General features: G+C 41.4%; 1 protein-coding gene across 9 annotated transcripts in view; it reads left to right on the plus strand.

Annotated features, from left to right (window-relative positions):
• Positions 1–17,129, plus strand: part of CELF2 (CUGBP Elav-like family member 2) — a 545,200-nt gene that overhangs the window by 463,065 nt on the left and 65,006 nt on the right. For all 9 annotated transcript variants that reach the window (XM_031063925.1, XM_031063923.1, XM_031063924.1 and 6 more), the window contains one exon: positions 9,412–9,460. In XM_031063925.1, coding sequence (XP_030919785.1) covers positions 9,412–9,460 — 49 coding nt within the window. The remainder of the gene's footprint in view (positions 1–9,411; positions 9,461–17,129) is intronic.

Consider the following 17,129-nt stretch of genomic DNA (forward strand, 5'->3'; position numbering starts at 1 on the left):
AACAGGCATTTTATATCCTAGTCGCTTTGGCCTCTCTCAGAACCGAGCTTGTCTTTTGCATTACAAAAGCTATTGCATGTTTTTAAAAACCTATGATTTAAACTAAATTTCTTCACAGTCATTGGTAGTCTGAAAGAAAAGTTTTTTTTTTTTAGGTTGGGACTGGGTTTTTAGGGAAGAAGAAGGACAGGGTAGATGATTGCTTTGTTTTCTTAACAAATTTCTAAAAATTATCCTAGAAGGTGATGTGGAATCAGAGGGATTTATGTAGAAAGGGAGGGGTTTCCTGTGGACCAGGCTTGAGCATTAGCACCCTAAAATGGTGACCGCAGACTGAGCTACTTGAATATTTTCATTTGGCAGCAGGAAAGGTCTTTTTTAAAATGGGGACTTCTTCTCTAGCTTTCACAGATTCTGAGAAGGGCAAAATTCCCCTAATACGCTCTCAGGAGTCAGTGCTCCCTAAGTGGGGAATCTGGGAAAAAAGTGAAATCTGCCTTTGCAGACCACTCAAGCAAGAATGTCTCTGCTTTGCTGCCTTCCCCTTTTAAGATGGTTGAGGGACCTCTGTCATTCCCATGGGAAGATTTTACGTGGAGGATGACTTAATAGGTAGTATGTTTTGGCTTTGCTCTGGGCCTGTTTTCCAAATACTAATATGGGGGGAGGAGGTGTTCTTAGATTTGAAGGGAAAGTTCTCCCTTTAAAGTCTCAACCGCCTGTTGACTTCTGGAAACAAACGCCCAACTGGGGAGATGGAAGAAAGTACATCTTCAGAACACTTGAGTCATATCCAGTGGGACACTGACTGGAAGGCTTGTGTCATGCTGGGAATTGAGTCCTGCCATCTTAGGTCATGCTGGCCAAATCCACCCAATGCACAACAAGGCTGCATTAGTTATGAGCTGACATCCCAAAGCCACAACAGCTTGGATGGCATTTGGTTCCTCCAGCAGCCCTGGATCACTGCTTCAGGTTTTATGTCACCTCTCAAATGGGTTGCCAGGGAGTAATATTGTAAAAATAACACTGCTTGTGTGGAGTACACCTGCTAAATAATGTCTTAGCTACACCTGATGATAAAATGACAAGATTTTGGCTTTGGTGGTGGCATAACTCCAGGTGCATCACATGGAGCCTCTCTGCCTTTTCCCCACCTTCTTCCTTTCTGCTGCAGGGAGACAGCAGCAGTGAGTACCTGGCAGGGGTGTTGGGAGAGGAATCAATTAGAGCGTGAGGAGCTCGGGCTCTGGTGCAGTGCGGACAGCTCAGCTCCCTCCCCCTGGATCCTCATTCCAGGCCATGCCAAGCTTCCCTGCATGGCGCTGGGCAAGGCGCCGCCGAGCCGCGCTCCATTTTCCACTCACAAACCTGGGCAGAGGTTTTTGCCCCCTGCAATCACCTTGGATTTCAGGGCAATCCTTGGGAGGTAAAACCCAGCCAATTAATGTCACAGGGAGACTTCAGTTATCTCCCCACCCTGTTGACACGCAAACTTCAATTGGCAAAATGTCAACAGAAGTTATTGCTGCTGCCGATGAGATGGATAGCTCTTGCTGTTAAAATAATATCTGATGTTTTGCTCAGATGTCTAATGGGTTTGCTTTTTAAGCATGGATGATGCAAAATATCCCCAAGGCATTATTCCCAACAAGTTATAGAATCCCACTTAATGTCTATTTTTAGGATTGAATAGGTTCTGTAAAGGCTCATTTGTTTGAAGAAAAGATAGTTAATAACTTTGCTTTCTGTGTGATTTTGAAGAGACAATTTTTGGCCATACCTCCCCTTCTTTATCTCCACTTCATTTGGCTTGCCTGTGCCCTGAAGTTGTTGCCATTTGTGTAGGAGGTAAGAAATTAAGGAATTAAATAAATGGAGAAGAACTGCTAAAAGAGCAACAGTAGCTGTTTGTACACTAGGAAGTGGTCACTTCTAAGACAGCCAACTTTTTAATTTCTATATGAGGGTACAACATTTAAAAGAGACTGAGTGCTACAGCCTAATTAGTAAATGTATGGGAGGAACAGCAGGATGTGGGGGTGACTGTGCAAGGGATCACTAGATGAAGAATTATTGATTATAATAATAATAATCATATTTTGTTATTATTTTAAAGCGCAGAGTTGTTTTTAGTCTCCCTAACTAATGTTTAATTTAACTTGAATTTAAACCACAGAGTGTAGTGGCTTGCAAATAACTGAGTTGGAAAGCTTCCAAAAGCCATTGAATTTCAGTGGTTTTAGTGTTCTCCGGTAAAACAACTTGTTTTAAGCAAGCTATATGCTTGTTTCTGTGCTCTAAATAGAAAATAATGATGTTATGCGTTACCGCATGAACTATATTTGGCACCCACCAGCAATATTCATTTTCTCTTGCTTCTCTCTCTTCCTTCTTCCTTCCCTCCCTCTCCCTCTCTCTCTCTCTCCAAAAAAAGCATGTATATATGTGTGACAGTAATTTAGGAGGCCAAGTAACAGATCACATTCTTATACTACTAAAATTGTATGAATGCCTAACACAGCTTTAATCCCTTAAACTGGGATTTATGAAAGGATGACAGCAAACAATCTTCTAGCTATGCCATCTCTCAGGCAGTTACAGCAACTGCTTTACATTTATTTGTGAGAATCTAAGTGATAAATGCACATTTTTCCTCCTTTTATCTGTGAATAAGCGAAGGTGAATGACTTCAACCAATACTGGGAATCCAAAGCTCTGCCTGTGCTGGTGAAGCCAGCAGGACCATGGTGCTGGTTAGCACTTCCCTGCCTGGTGTGTGGGCATGTTTTGGGGAAATAACATGGGCTACACACTGTTCCCACTGGACAGTGTGGACAAGGATATCCTGTTTGGAGTGGAAGGAGGAGTATAGCTGTGCAAATGCAAGCTGTGCCACACCACTTATTTTAAGATCCAGAGAGCAGTCCTTTGCCTCTTTTATTCACTAGTATTTATTTGGCCTTGGAGATTATCCCCAGTTCCCAGAGAAGTTCCCGAAGCGCTAGCCAGATATTGACTGCGTAATTCAAGTTAGTTTGACCCTAGAGGAGTCATTCTAAACAGTTCTTTTCGATAGGAAAATACACCTCCTTCACTTCTGGGAAACTCATATTACTTGTGAGTCACAAGGGTTTAAAAAAGCAAAACCAGCTGGCAATGAAATGATATGAGAAATGAGCATTCAAGAGCTCCTCTGAAAGATCCTATGGAAAAACTGGGGAGCTAAAAGCTGAAATGAGGGGTGGGGAGGGGGGTATAGAGGTATCTGCACATAATAGTCCAGAAAAGCAATGGTCTCTAAAGACACTGAAAATCATTTAATTCTCTGGTGCTTATGGAGTATTTTCTCTTCTTCCCCCAATTGTCTGGTAGGTCAATACATTCCCTCCTGACTTCCAGACTCAGCAGAGGTTCTCAGAAACCTGGTTGGTCTTGTTTTTTCCTTGGACTACTGGTCTAATTAAATTGCACTCACTAATTGGATCAGAAGTTTGGAGAAAGCTTTGAATTAATTTCCAGACCAGAGTTAGGCAAAGAATATAATTTTTTCACACTGCTTTCCATGCTGGTACCTGTTCAGATGCTTTTCTTCTGAGCCTTTAGCCTGTCTCTGCTGCTCCCTTTAATATTTCCTTCCTCTTCAATTTTCCTATTGATTCCCAAAGTCTCAGAATTTATAATCCTTCACCCAAAAAGAAAATTAGGGTTTAATTAAGGTCTAATGTCTCTTCTTCTCTATCCCACATTCTCTCTTGACATTTTACAGTTCTGAGATGTAGAAAATACTGAAGTCCCATTTGGCTTCAACAGTGATTAATGCTAGCAAGAAGCAAGTCCCAAAGTGCTAGAAATGACAAGATACATGCAGGCTGTCATCATTTAATCCTATTGCTTTTTGTTTGGTTTGGTTGTTACCCAAGTAACCTGAGATCTTCAAATTTACCCTTTGCCTGGGGGGAGGTTTAGCTCCATTTTGTGTGGTGTTTCTCTGTGATGTGGTCTGTGAGGGTGACAGGTAAGGGACAAACTGAGTTGGCTCATGGCTAGAAACTTCTAGCCAAGGCAGATGACAGGGAAGGGAGGAAGGAGACAGGTCTGAAAAGGGCTAACAGCTCTAGAAGTTTGCTGGTGGCTTTAAAAGATTATAGAAAAATTAATACAGGAGTGGTAAGGAGTGAGGAGTCATAGACAACATTCTGCACACTCAGTCCCTCAACTCTGATGGTGAAAAGTCACATTCTGCTTAACTTTAGAGGACTTTGAGGAGATGGTCTTTGACTGCCATCCTGAGCTGGGTGAAGGTGCAGGCAGGTCTGATGTGCATTCAGAACCCCTTCTTGCCAAGAGGTTTTCCTTCCTTGAGGCATGAGAAGTAACAGGAGCAAGGCATGTGCATCCACAGTGGCAGGAATGGACAATAAAAGCTGCTAACAGATGTATGAAGGTGCTTTTGCAATGGACTATTAAAAAAAAAAGATTTTTCAGTCTAGGTGGCCAGAATTTCAGAGATGCTGAGGATATCCAAATTTCACAGACTCAACACAGCTGCAGCAAAATGAGCCCATCAGCTCCTTCATCTTCACTGAAAGGCATCTCCTGCTTTTAATCACCAAAGTCCTGTGTAAGACTGACATACTGATGTGTAACATCTTAAAGCAGCCAATACAGACCATTTCCAGTGCCAACTGCCTCCTCCTACAAACCTTGCTTCACTCACAGAAATTGCTGCTCGCAGGAAGTCTTTAGCCTACCCAGAATATCTGAATGCCCATTTCTCTTCAGAAAACTGATGGAAAGCAGGTGTCCAAAAGCCTTTCCAGCAAATATATTGACAGCTCTGAAATGTGATTTAAGCAGTTGCTGTTGATGCAGTGGTGACTTGGAATGTGCCAACCCCATGCTCACCCGTGCCTGGAGACAGTTCTTACCCATTCACCCCTGACACCTCAGGCTTAAGATTACACCTGATTTGAAGCATCCCCTGACTAAACAAAACAAACCAGGAGCTGATCGCCTGGTGCAACGTGCAACCACACAATAGTAATCACAGCTAATGACTCTGCTAAATGCTAGACTGCACACAACTCCTTGTTTGGTGTTTGTTTTGTATACAGAAGGTAACATCGACTGAATAACGAGGATGCCAAGTTACAGATGGGGTTGTGGAATCGTATTTGACAGCCGATTAGAGTAATCTGACAGAAATGATGACTTAATCACCACGACAGACTCCAAATTCCCAGATAGAATTCCACCCAGGTTAATCTAATTTCCTTGCAATATTTTTGCCAGAAATAGACTCTTAGCCGGCTTGTTTTCTCCCATGCAGATGTCACATGGCTTTGACAAGAATGTAAATAGGTACTGCTATTTTTGTTGAAAAGATGACTTTGAGCCTCTAAAGCTGGAGAGGTGACATGCCTTTGAGATGTATTCGGTTGCTTTGCTGTGTTTTTTTCTCTAATGATGTTATGTTTACATACAGCAAGATGTACTCAGGAAAAAGAAGGAGGGGAGAAAGATGTAACTGTTCCATTGTAATTCTAGGCCTTGGCATGGTCCTGCTGCTGTCCCGGACATAGCCAGCAGCCAGATTCTCATTAATTTCAGGGGGATTTTCAGGGTTGCATGTTTGACAACTGTTTCTTTGCCTTTTTGATTCCCACGGACTGTCTCAGTACCCCTGCTTGGGATGCGCCCAAGGAGAGGCAGTGACATTCCTGGCCCTGGGCTTTGGGTGGCCTCTGTGACAGCACAAGCAGCAGTGAAGCCCCCACTTTGCTGCCAGCACTGCCACAAGGCAATGGCAACCTTGGGCAGCAGGCATTTGCCTGCTCTCAGCTGTAAAACATTGGCATGGTGTGTTTTGGGATGGACACAGAGCACCTGTAGAAGGGCAGGTCATGCCCTGCTTGCTGCACAAGTGTGTTCAGTAGAACTCTCTGTAATACTGATGAGGAGAAGTTGCTCCTCACAGCCCCATACTCCAGCCTGGGTTTGATATCCCCATGCACAGTGCTTGCCAGGGGAAGCTGGCCATGCTCAGAAAGAACTTGCCTGAGTGCTGTGTTGTTCTCTTTTACTGTGTGTGCTGAGCACAAGATGATGTTCAAGGTAATAAATTACTTGCTGAGGTTATTTTTCTTGTTCTTGCCTCTTTATTAATTGTAAGTGTGCATTCATAAATACTGTATTTTCATAAGCAAAGCTTTCTCCAAGAAAAGAAGGAAATGTTTCCTGTTGTTCTGTGTGACAACATGACATACTGAGAAATCACTTACCTTGAGATCCATAAGTGATGTATAGTTACAATAACAGCTTCCTGATAAGATGGGAAATCCTTCATTTCTGTAGATGACATGATTCTAGTGAGTGGCATCTAATTTGAAACAGTTTTATATCATCTGTAATCTTTTGGAGGGCCTGAGAAAGCACAGCTATTTTATTGTTTTATAGCCTGCAGTTATACAGGGGAGATACAAAACGTACAGATTATTTTGTCTTTTGCTCATTGTAGAGTGAAAGGATAGTACCTATTTAACTTTTGTCTCTGCCCCTTTAATTTTCTTATTCACTACACACTTCTTTGAGAGTCATTCTTTTCTTTTCTTTTTTACACCTACCTTTAAATATTTTATGGGTAGAGAGCTTATAATATGTATTGTCACGGCAGTTGTCTCTAGAGGTCAGCAATGAGTTTAATAATGAGATGCGAACCAGTGACTCTGTAAAACCCATTTCAGGTTATAAATGGCATGTTTTATTGAATCTAGTGTTAAAGGTTGTTAACGTATCAATTGGTGATGGTCAGGGTTAAACAAGCTTCAACATGAGCCCTCTCATGTTAGGAAACTGTCAGTAAGGTATTTTTCCACTCTCCTCTTTGCTGAAGCCAGGTTTGTGTATCACATCCATTTGTTCTGGGGGTGTTCTGCAGTTTAAACTCTCCAGGCCTGAGCTGGATCTTTTATTGGTTTTGCACCAATATAATTTTAAGCACAATGGCATCACTCCCAAATTCAGCCTGATGGTGTGAAGAGGACCATGAGTTTTTAGCAGGAACTTCTGAAATCAAGTCAAAACCTATTTGAAGCATCATGTTAAATCTTGCCTCTTGGTTTGTGAATGTACCAGATTACTGAGTTAATGAACTTGGGGTAATGATGTGTGAGTGAAGAGGATGACTTTGGATATGCAGTAAATGTGCTTGTCAAGTGACACTGATCTTTGTGTTCTGACCATGGGCTGCAAAAATAACTTCTTCATGTGAATTTGGTCTAAATTTGGTTTCTCTGGTGTGGGCAGTTTGAAAAGTGAGATGTTTTTTATGTTGTTGGAATTGCCTTTATTCAAAATATCTCCTCTTAGGAGCACATAAACACATCTGTAAGTGCAATTGATTCCCTGTCTACAAAAGGCCTGAAATTGGGCTGGGTTTTTCTCTTATATCCTGCATATTTGTGAATTTTCAATACTTATCTTTCTTTCCTCTATTTTCTCACCACTCCATTGCTCCTCAGAGTCCTCAGTAACCTGCAACAGCCTTGTGGAGCAAGTTACACCCTTTTTTCTTCTTTCTGTTTTCGCTTGCTGAGTGGACATGCTGCCTCACATTCCTACAAATTTTAAGTCTCCTGCAGTGCCCAGGAGATGCCCTTGATGTCAGGAAAAACCTTAAGCAGTAAAGAAGACAGAGAACGATAGAACTTCCCTTTTTTCTATAAAACTGATCTAATAAGAGTGGTAGCAGGCAAGTGCTGGGCTATTAAAGTCCATTTACGAAACAAATGATTTAAAGAGAGCAGAATTGTTAAAACTGAAGAAAATTTATGCATCCTGACAGCTACATCTACCTTGTGGCTTTGCCTTTCCTTAGGACACACGGGGGAGTTGTGCAAGCAGCACAAGGAATACAATGATTTGCAAGGCCAGGGAGCGTTCTGGACTTTGAATAAATCTAACAGAAACATTCGCAGCAATATTTTATATTTTCTGAAGAATCCAGCAATGTTTGCCCCAGTGGTTAAGTTACTTCACCAAAAGCAATGCAGATGTGGGTTTCTGTGTAGCTTTGAAAGCATATTTGATAGGGGGGCATGGATGTTCTCTCCTGCTCAGCTGTTTTTGTTTCCCGGAGTTTGTCATAACAATGTTTTATTAGGAAAATGGAATTGCTTCTGACATTTTCAGGCAATACGCAGCTGTGCTGCACTGAAAAATGATAGAAAAGTAGAAAAAGCATACATTTTTTCACCTGTTCACCTGAATTGGTAAGGAATTGCTGAGGAGAGAAAAGGCAGTGGCCCTGCTGCTGCTGGAAGGTTTGTGCAGTCAAATGTAACTATGCTGAGTCCAGGAAAGAAAATTAAAATGGGGTTTTTTTTTCAAGCTTAAACATCTCCCACATTGAATCTCAATGTGAGGTCAGTTCTGGAGGCCTTTGAGAAGCTGTAATAAAATTTCCCTGAACACACCACAGTGGCCACAGGCCTGGCTATCACCAATGTCCTGCAGAAAACTCTGATCATGAGGGAGCTCAAGTGCTGTGGTGTTATTATTCCTGAAAGAACAAAAACAGCATTTGTGGAAATTTTATTGGAGCTATTAACAATTCAGTGTGGGAGCAGTATCATTTAGTAGAGAAAGCTGAGGACGCAGCAGCCCAAGTGTGCCAAGGTGGGATGTTCAGCACAGAATCAGCACAGAAATGTTCAGCAGACAGGAGTTGGTTTCCTTTGCAGTAAGAGGGACGTGAACGGAGGAAGAGATTGAAAAGGAAAAAGGATTTGGAATTTTTATGGAAGCCAGAATTGTTATGTGTTGTGGTGGAAGCTTTATGAATGAATGTGTAATGGATTCTAAAACAAAAATTATGAGATACTAAACAATTATAGGAAGCTATTTTAGGAATCAAGATCTCTTCTTCCTCAGTCCTAAAAGAATGAGCACAGTTTTTTTTTAATTACAAGCAAAGTTCATTTGTCAAACTGAACTCCTCTGAGTACATTTGAAATGCTTGCTAGTTCTTAAATTACTTGAAAATTACATCTTGGTTTTGGCAGTGGTTGAGCTCAAGGAAAAAAAGTTGGTAAAACAGAAACCAAGCATGCCATAAACTAATGAGGGCTGTAACTTTAGAGGTCTTCTGAAACTAGATACAGCAAATTAAAGATTTATATGAGTCCTATGGGCCCAATGATCTTTTTTTTTAAACTTCCTCATTATAAAATACTCCTTTACCATTTTATTTTTTCTTATAAGCCTATAATACAGTGTTATTCTGAATTGAAATAATTTCAACATGTTTAATATTAAATTGTGTCTCTTTTTAGCCCTTCATTAAAAACATCACTCTTGATTTTTTATGACTATCCAACCTGCCTTACTCTCTTTCATTTTTGTTTTTAGATGCATCATCCTATTCAGATGAAACCTGCAGATAGTGAAAAGTCAAATGGTATGTGTTCAATTTATTTTTACTTAATTGTGTCTTTCTCTAAACTGAAGTAAGCACGACATTGTGACAGTTTTTGCTTTAGTCCTTTTGTGGTGAAAATAATATGCAGTTTCCCTATACCTGACATGCTGGGAAGGTGTTGAGCTGCTCTGAACTCCCTTTTATCTTCTGCTTTAAAGAAGGAAGGAAATGTCCTCAAAAAAGGGTCTTCCTTGTACCTGCTGTATGTCATGACCTACCTCACTGCATACATCCTTCCCTTGGGTTCTCCTAACAGTGAGGTATTGTGGGAGCACCTGAGATTGCTAAGATGGAGATAAAATGTTGATGCTGAAAATTTAAAGTAAAAGAAACAAAAAGGCATACCTGTGTTAACAAATTATGTAAGTACATGATCGGCCTTAAACATTTGCCAAAAGCACCTTTTTACAGAATGATGCCATTCTGAATCTGAGCCAAATTAAGGTTTAATCATATGCTTCATTATGAGCTGGGAGACCCACTTTGGAGCTCTCTGTATACTTATTCCTCAAAACGATTGAAAAATGAATGCTATAAAGACAGTAATATCCATTTGGAATACTAGGGTACCGCCTTAAGTGGATGTATATGACATGCAAAATAGATGGCAAGGTAAATCTATTAAACATGCCAGGTTTATATATTCAGGGAAATAAGATAATCGAATGGTAGTGCAACTTGGCAGCGTGTGATTCTTTAAAAATATATACGTGTATATTTTGCCCCTTGATTTGTTCCTGTAATTTTCTAAAATATATGTTAAAGATATCATCTGCCTTCTTAGATTGCAAGAGCTTCATTTTCCCTTAAGGCCCACATAATCAGAGCTGGTTCCTCCAACAGGCATCTTTGCACCTCATTAATTAGTAATCAGGGCAGAAGCCGTGCACTTAGAGATCTACATACCTGCAAATGTAAATTATGATTGGGCTCTAAATCTCTCCGCAAGGCTTTTTTAAGGCTTCTTTTTTTGCTAATTGTAGTGCATCCCTTTTTCAGGCTTCTCCAAGGATTATGAAGTTTGGAAGGAAATTAAAACTTCACATTATGCTAGGTTTCCCATTATGACAACTTTCCAAACAAAAGTGGCCGTGAGCACAGGAAATATGAACCGTCACCCATTTGTATGGGAGGGAGAGTTCTCTCTCTCTCAGGTTGGAATCTTAGAATCACTGACTATCCTGAGTTGGAAAGGATAGATATCCATCCACGAGGATTCTCAAAGTCCAATTCCTGGCCCTCCACAGGACAATCCCAAAAATCCCATCTCAAAATGCTCCTCGACCTCTGTCAGTCTGGTGCTTTGACCACTGCTCTGGGGAGCCTGTTCCACTGCCCAGCCACCCTCTGGGTGAAGAATATTTTCCCAAAGATTTTTAGCAGTGATTTCTTGCTGTCTTTGAGTGCTCAGAATAGAGGCCAAGGCACCTGGATGGGCAGAAGGACTGAAGTTTTCAGGCCCCACTGTGGTCAAGGAGAAAGTTGCTGTTGGAATCCAGACTCCAGTCCCTGGTATTTACTGCTAGCAGTGGCACAATTATCCCTTAGGCACAGGAATGCTGGCTTGAACTAAGTATGGCCTCCATGGGTTCTTCTTTCAAAGACAAATTTCACCTCAATTTTCTTGGCAAATTAGAAAAATAAGAGGCAATGGGCCAAAATTGACTCCCAGTGAATTACTTGTTCGTTGCTTGAAGTGTTTCTTTCTAAAGGAGATTGAACATATTGGAAAAACACTGTGGGGAATTGTGCAAATTCTGTCCTTCTCTGCAAGTAGTGCCTGCTTGGAAAGCAGGGTAGGTTGGCTCCTGGCTGCTGCTGTTAGTCTAGGGTTATCTGCATGAAACTCCTGTTTGCACTGTGGGAATACTCTCTTATTTTCTGGCATCTATTCCACGCATAAAAATTACTAGGATTGAGTTTTTCACCTTTTTTTTTTCTTGCCTTTCTTTGTATTTTTGGGGAAAAACAAATTGTTGGTTCAGGGGTTCCAACTGTCAAATTAAACACCTTTTTAAATTTAGATTCCTGAAGGGTGTGGGAACTTTTGATAGGCATGTTCAGGGGTGGTGAACTATTTTTTTTTTTTAATCAACTGGGGAAACAGAAGGCAAACTAATACCACGATGATGGTAATAATGGTACAGCTCCTCAGAAAGGCAGGGCGTAGGCATGGGGTTCATGGAGTGGGTGACAGTTTGCCAGCAGCTTGGAGATCAAGAAAGAGAAAAAACAACAGTGTGGGGGATGTGGAGGTTTGTTTGGCACATGTTTCCCATATGCTTCAGGCTATCCATCTGAGGAGGTATATTATCCATGCCAACAGCAAACTGTAAACTGTACCTCTTCAACCAGATTGGTAAGTTCAAAGGGGAAAAGAAAAAAGACATGCCAAGGCATCTTGGTTTTCCTGATCTGTGCTGGTGGATCTTTTGAGGAATACTCGAGTCTCTTTGATTTCTGAGTCATGGGAGGACCCCAGTGGATTGTATGGGTAAAGTGGTGTTTCTCAGTTTGCAAAGAGGTTTAAGAAATTTTCTTGGTCAAAAATTTCTTGTGGAAAGATGTGTAGGACAAGTTGAACACTCTGCAATTCTTCTGAGCTTGTTCGTGAATTGATAGACCTGTTCAAGTTCCATAGGGAGAAATGACAGGTCCTCTCATTCAATTTACAGAGGTTTTCAAAGAACAGTATTTACTGTGTGATTAAATGCCCCCTCCCCATATTGAGTCCCCTGTGAAAAAGCTTTGAATGAGCATCCAAGCCGGAGACTCCCAGGATGAAATGCTCCTCCTTTTCCATCACTGTTCCTGCCCTTAGATGTCTGGGTCATCTGAGGAATCTGTCTCTTGATACCAGAGGCCAAGCTCACCTCATGGAAACTGGGAGATGGGTATGGAAGGGACACCTCCAGCACATCTGGACCAGGTTGCTCAGAGCCCCATCCAACCTGGCCATGAACACTTCCAGGGCTGGGGCATCCACAGCTCCTCTGGGCAACCCATTCCAGTGGTTCATTCCCTGCCTACAATGTGTCTAAGTCATTTCTCTGCTCATGTAGATGAAGCAAATCTTGATCTCTTCCACCAAGTTTTTAGCACCTAGAGTTGGCGGGGCAAGACTTGCCCTCAGATTTAATTAATTTGTCTGCCCAGGGAGATTCTGAAAAGCTTCTTACTCTTGAAAAACAGAACATCTCTTGAAGATTTGCAGATGATGAATTTTGTACTGTGTCCTGGTCTGATCACCTTTGTGCAGGTTGTTTTAACCCATCTAGAAAGTTTTGGTTAAGGATTTTCTGCCAAAAAGCATGTTTTCAATTTTGAAGGCTCCACCATTACTAGATTAATCACTCACAGTATTTATCCTTTTAAGGACATTTTACCTTTTTCAAACAAAGGGCGTTCCTCCAGTCTAATGCTGAAAAATTTACAAACACCTGCTTGACTCTAAGTTGTCTGTGGCCATTAACATCCTACAATTTGCAAATGCTTAAATGTCTTGGATCTGGATTTGAACACAGTCAATACTTTCAGGCACATATCCTGCAGACAGTATGCTCTTAAATGGATCAAAGCATCGCTGCTTCAGGGAAAATGACAAAATTCTCCATTTAAAAAATAAAGTAGGGAGGAGGGTAGCTGAGTAATCTTAAAATTTATTTTTATTTATTTCATTAGTGGAAAATATAAAAAATAATTTTGAAATTCTAAGTGGCACAACTCTGCCGAATTGGAGGTAGTAATTAGATGCCATATGTTAGCACTAACACATAGAAAAGTTGATAATTAATGCAGGCAGCTCCAGATTCAGGTGTGACTTTGACAGATTGTATGCAAGGGGTTTTCACAGGCTTACAGCTAGGGACAAAAAGTCTAATTTCACCTTTTCCCTTCTATATGGGAGTAAAAAACCAAAACCAAGCCCAAAAAAATCCCAAAACCTCCACACCATTAACAAATAATTAACTATTTATCTAGTTGCTCAAAAGAGAAGGCATCTTCTGAGAAGAAAATGCACTCTTTATCTGACTGGACTCCTCAGAAATGTACAATAAAGGGTTATAATTTTGATCTTTCAGAATTTTGGGGGTTTGGAAGAGTGAAAATAAAAGTTATGTTGAATCTTCAGGGAGATTTCCCACAATTATTACAGGGTTTAATTCTTTTGTAGCATTCAGAAAATAATCTCTACTCCTTTATCCTCCTGGGTTAGCACAAGCAATCTAATACAGCCTGCAAGAAATGCTCATTACTGAAGCAAATTGAGTAAAGCTAAAAAATTAGACCCTTCAGGATGTTATTCTGCAAGCTGGATGTAGTGCTGTCAGAAGACAGGAGGCTCAGTTTGATAAGTTCCCCTCCCAGCAGAGACAGATTTGATCTCAAATAACCTTTGATGGCTAAGGCAGAGTTGTGGGTTCAAACACGATGCCCAGGCACGTGTGCTAGTGATGGCAGTGCTAGCCTTGATGGGGTTAAAAGAGCAACTCTGCTCATTTGAAAACAGGCGTCTGTACCTCTTCATGCAGTGCTCCTGCATTCTGGCAAACCCCAGCCCAAATCCAGCGGGCTTAGCGCTGGATGTGTCACTTGAACTGCCCTGGCAGCACAGCCAGCCTGCATTTGTAATGTGTTGGGATGGATTAAAGGTGAACCCCATAATGTGTTAATCAAGAAACTGTGTGGTTTCACACTTTCCTTCCTATAAATAGAACTTCAGGCCTTGTTTACTGTGACCTTCTGCTCCATCAAGGAGGGGCCCTCAGCCACCCTATCCTACCTGCTGCTTCCAAACAGTTGCATCTCCTTCCTTCCCTCAGAGTGGTGTAAAATAGTCAGAATGTTCAACTAAGCCCATAGGGGAGGTTCAGAAATAATGATGTCAAACGCAGGCTAAAAAAGTTTTGATTTTTCTGGATTTTGAATTGTTGAAACCTACCCCAAGGGTGGGAGAGAGAGTTATCAAGCAGCAGTGAAATGCTTTTGAGATATGTGTACATGTGCTGGCCCTTGCACACTGTTATCCTTCCCCCAGCCTTTTGCTTTGCCTGCTCTCATTGCCCAAAGCACTGGCAGCTCCCAAACTTTGTCCAGCCCCTCAGAGCTCATTCATTCCTGATGTCCCTGCAGCTGAGCTCAGGACATCTCCATGTTGTCATGATGCCCAGGATCTGGGAGTTGGCTGGAAGGTAACAGCATCTGTCAATCTACTCAGTCAGTGTAAAAACAATGTGTAATCTCCTCTCAGTGGCAGGGGAGAGACTCCCATGACAAAGGGAGAAATGCCTTGTCATGCACCTTGCCACCTTGCTGGGAGAGGTGAGACCTGTCGCTCTTTGAAGGAGCTGATCTCTTGGCATTTCCGACAAGCAGCTGAGCTGAGACCAGACCTGTAGGTCACTGAAGTTAGGCTAGATGGGTTTAGGCTGCCATCCTTTCCCTAAGCAGGAGCCCTTGTCCCAGCCTCAGTGCTTTGCTGGGTCAGGTGTGTTTAATCCTCATTTTGAAGTCCCTGGGAGAAATCCAAAACACACAGGAAAATCCATAGGCGGGACAGATCCAGAGGGAAGTTTACCTCTAGAAGCATTTGACCCACACTTATTGCACTCTGTTGTGTGATTCTCAAACCTTGCCTGTGTGGCTGGTAAGAATTCATTTTAGAAAGAAAGAAGTGGCTGACCAAAAATGCAGAAATAACTCCTAAAAATCAGTCTTATTGAGGTGGAAAAGTATTCCTTTCTCTGTGTGGGAAAAACTCTTTCAGCCTAATAATATCAGATGTTCTATCAGATGGAGTGAAAACATGTCATTTTGATCTTGACAATTGTCACTTTAAATGTTTTTTATGCTGGGCCTCTAGCCAGAAAAAGAATAGCAATTTTCTTAAGCTTCAACACTGATCAGCACTGACTAATGGCACTGAATGCAGAGCACGTCATCATATCAATATGTTTTCTGTACTCTGAGCATTCTTCATGAAATCTGCATTTTTAAGATGTACAGTACACAGGAGCTGGATGTTTAATTTACTATAAAATCACCCTCAAGCTGCAAACCTGCAAATCATGTTAGTTAAATGGCATATTTATAGGTTTACTACCAAAACCGAAGGAGGCCGATGGGGAGTTTGTCGCCTGCTACTCTTTGGAAAATTAAAACAAAGCCTTCTGTTCACATCTCATTTCTTTTGAGTCTCCACGTGCGTCTCTTTGGTTTGAGGCTTTGTCCTGGCACCAAAGCAGGACCCAAGGGACCTCCTTTGGGATGCTGCGGAAGGCATTTGTCCAACTTAGCCAGCAGCTAATTTAAAAGTGTTGGAGCTCAGCCACCCTTAAAGTAGACCTGCACATTATTTCAAGCCTAAGATCAAATTTAAACTGGTTGGTACTAGCTGACACAGAGACACAAAATAAGAGGTTCATAACACTGAGCAGAAGGCAATGCTTGGAAATGTGCTTGGCACCAAGGCTTCACCCAGCCTGACCTCAGTCTGTGGTGTGGAGAAACCCAGGCCTGGCAGCCCAGCTGGGTCCCTTGTCTCAAAACCTTTCCTGTTCCACAGACAACAGTCTGTGGCTGTTGTTGAGGGGACAGGCTGCCAGGGAACTTCCTCAAAGAGATTGCTCAAGGCAATATAGGAATTGTCTGCAGCCAGGTTACAGGCATCCTTCCACCAGCAGAAGTGGCTGCCTGCACTCCTCTTGTAGCTGTGAGCAAGGTAATTGAGCTTTCCCACCCTTAAAATAATATTTAGCAGCATCAAGGTCAGCTGTATATTATGAATCAGATGTAAAGCTTCATAATAACACACACACACACACACATATATATATATATATATGTATAAAAATATCCCAACTTGCAGGTCTTATTTGCAATCACGCATATTCAGCTCCTGATCTGTATATAACTGGCTCATCCCATGCATTCATCATTTCTTAACCCTTTCTGGAGGGTTCACCTGCATGTGGAACCTCAATATAAAGTGTGAATGAAAATGTTCAGTCTTGAGGAATCTCTGCTGAAGAAAACATCTTCCCCCGGGTGTTAAATTCACACCAATTTTCTTGCAAGCTTGTAGAGTGAGAAGCTGGGATTGCAGGGGCTGGTCTCTGTTTTGGGCTCTGAAAAATGCATGGGTTTGGTGCTTGCTTATATAAAAGCTACAAATACTTTTTAAAGTCAGCGATTTAAGGAGAAAATTACTTCAAACGCTTTTTGTGATCAATAAACATGAACCTCTTCCTGTTATTCTTGAAATTATTAAATGCACTGAAAATATTGAAGTAGAACAGAAATAAAATCCTAGAAAAAATGGACACAGTTCCTTCTTCCTCAGCTGCAATTTTTTCCATATGACAACTCGTACTAATAGAGGAGACATAGAGAGCAAGGGAGGATTCTTTTTTTTTTTATTGTAAGCCCAGAAATGAAAATACTTCATTACAAAAATAATTTGCACAATAATAGAAATAAGTAAGTGCACTGCAGACTCTCCGGAGTAAAGCTTTCCTTCCCTCTTTGCTTCCCCACAAACCCTGACAGTCTGCTCATTAACAGGGAATTGGATTTACATGCCATTTCCAGAGAAGAAGAAAGCACTGGTGTATGTACTGTATAATAAGCACTTAGATTTTTGGTTTAA

Source organism: Geospiza fortis, unplaced genomic scaffold (genome assembly GCF_000277835.1).
Source record: "Geospiza fortis unplaced genomic scaffold, GeoFor_1.0 scaffold273, whole genome shotgun sequence".
NCBI classification, from domain to species: Eukaryota; Metazoa; Chordata; class Aves; order Passeriformes; family Thraupidae; genus Geospiza; species Geospiza fortis.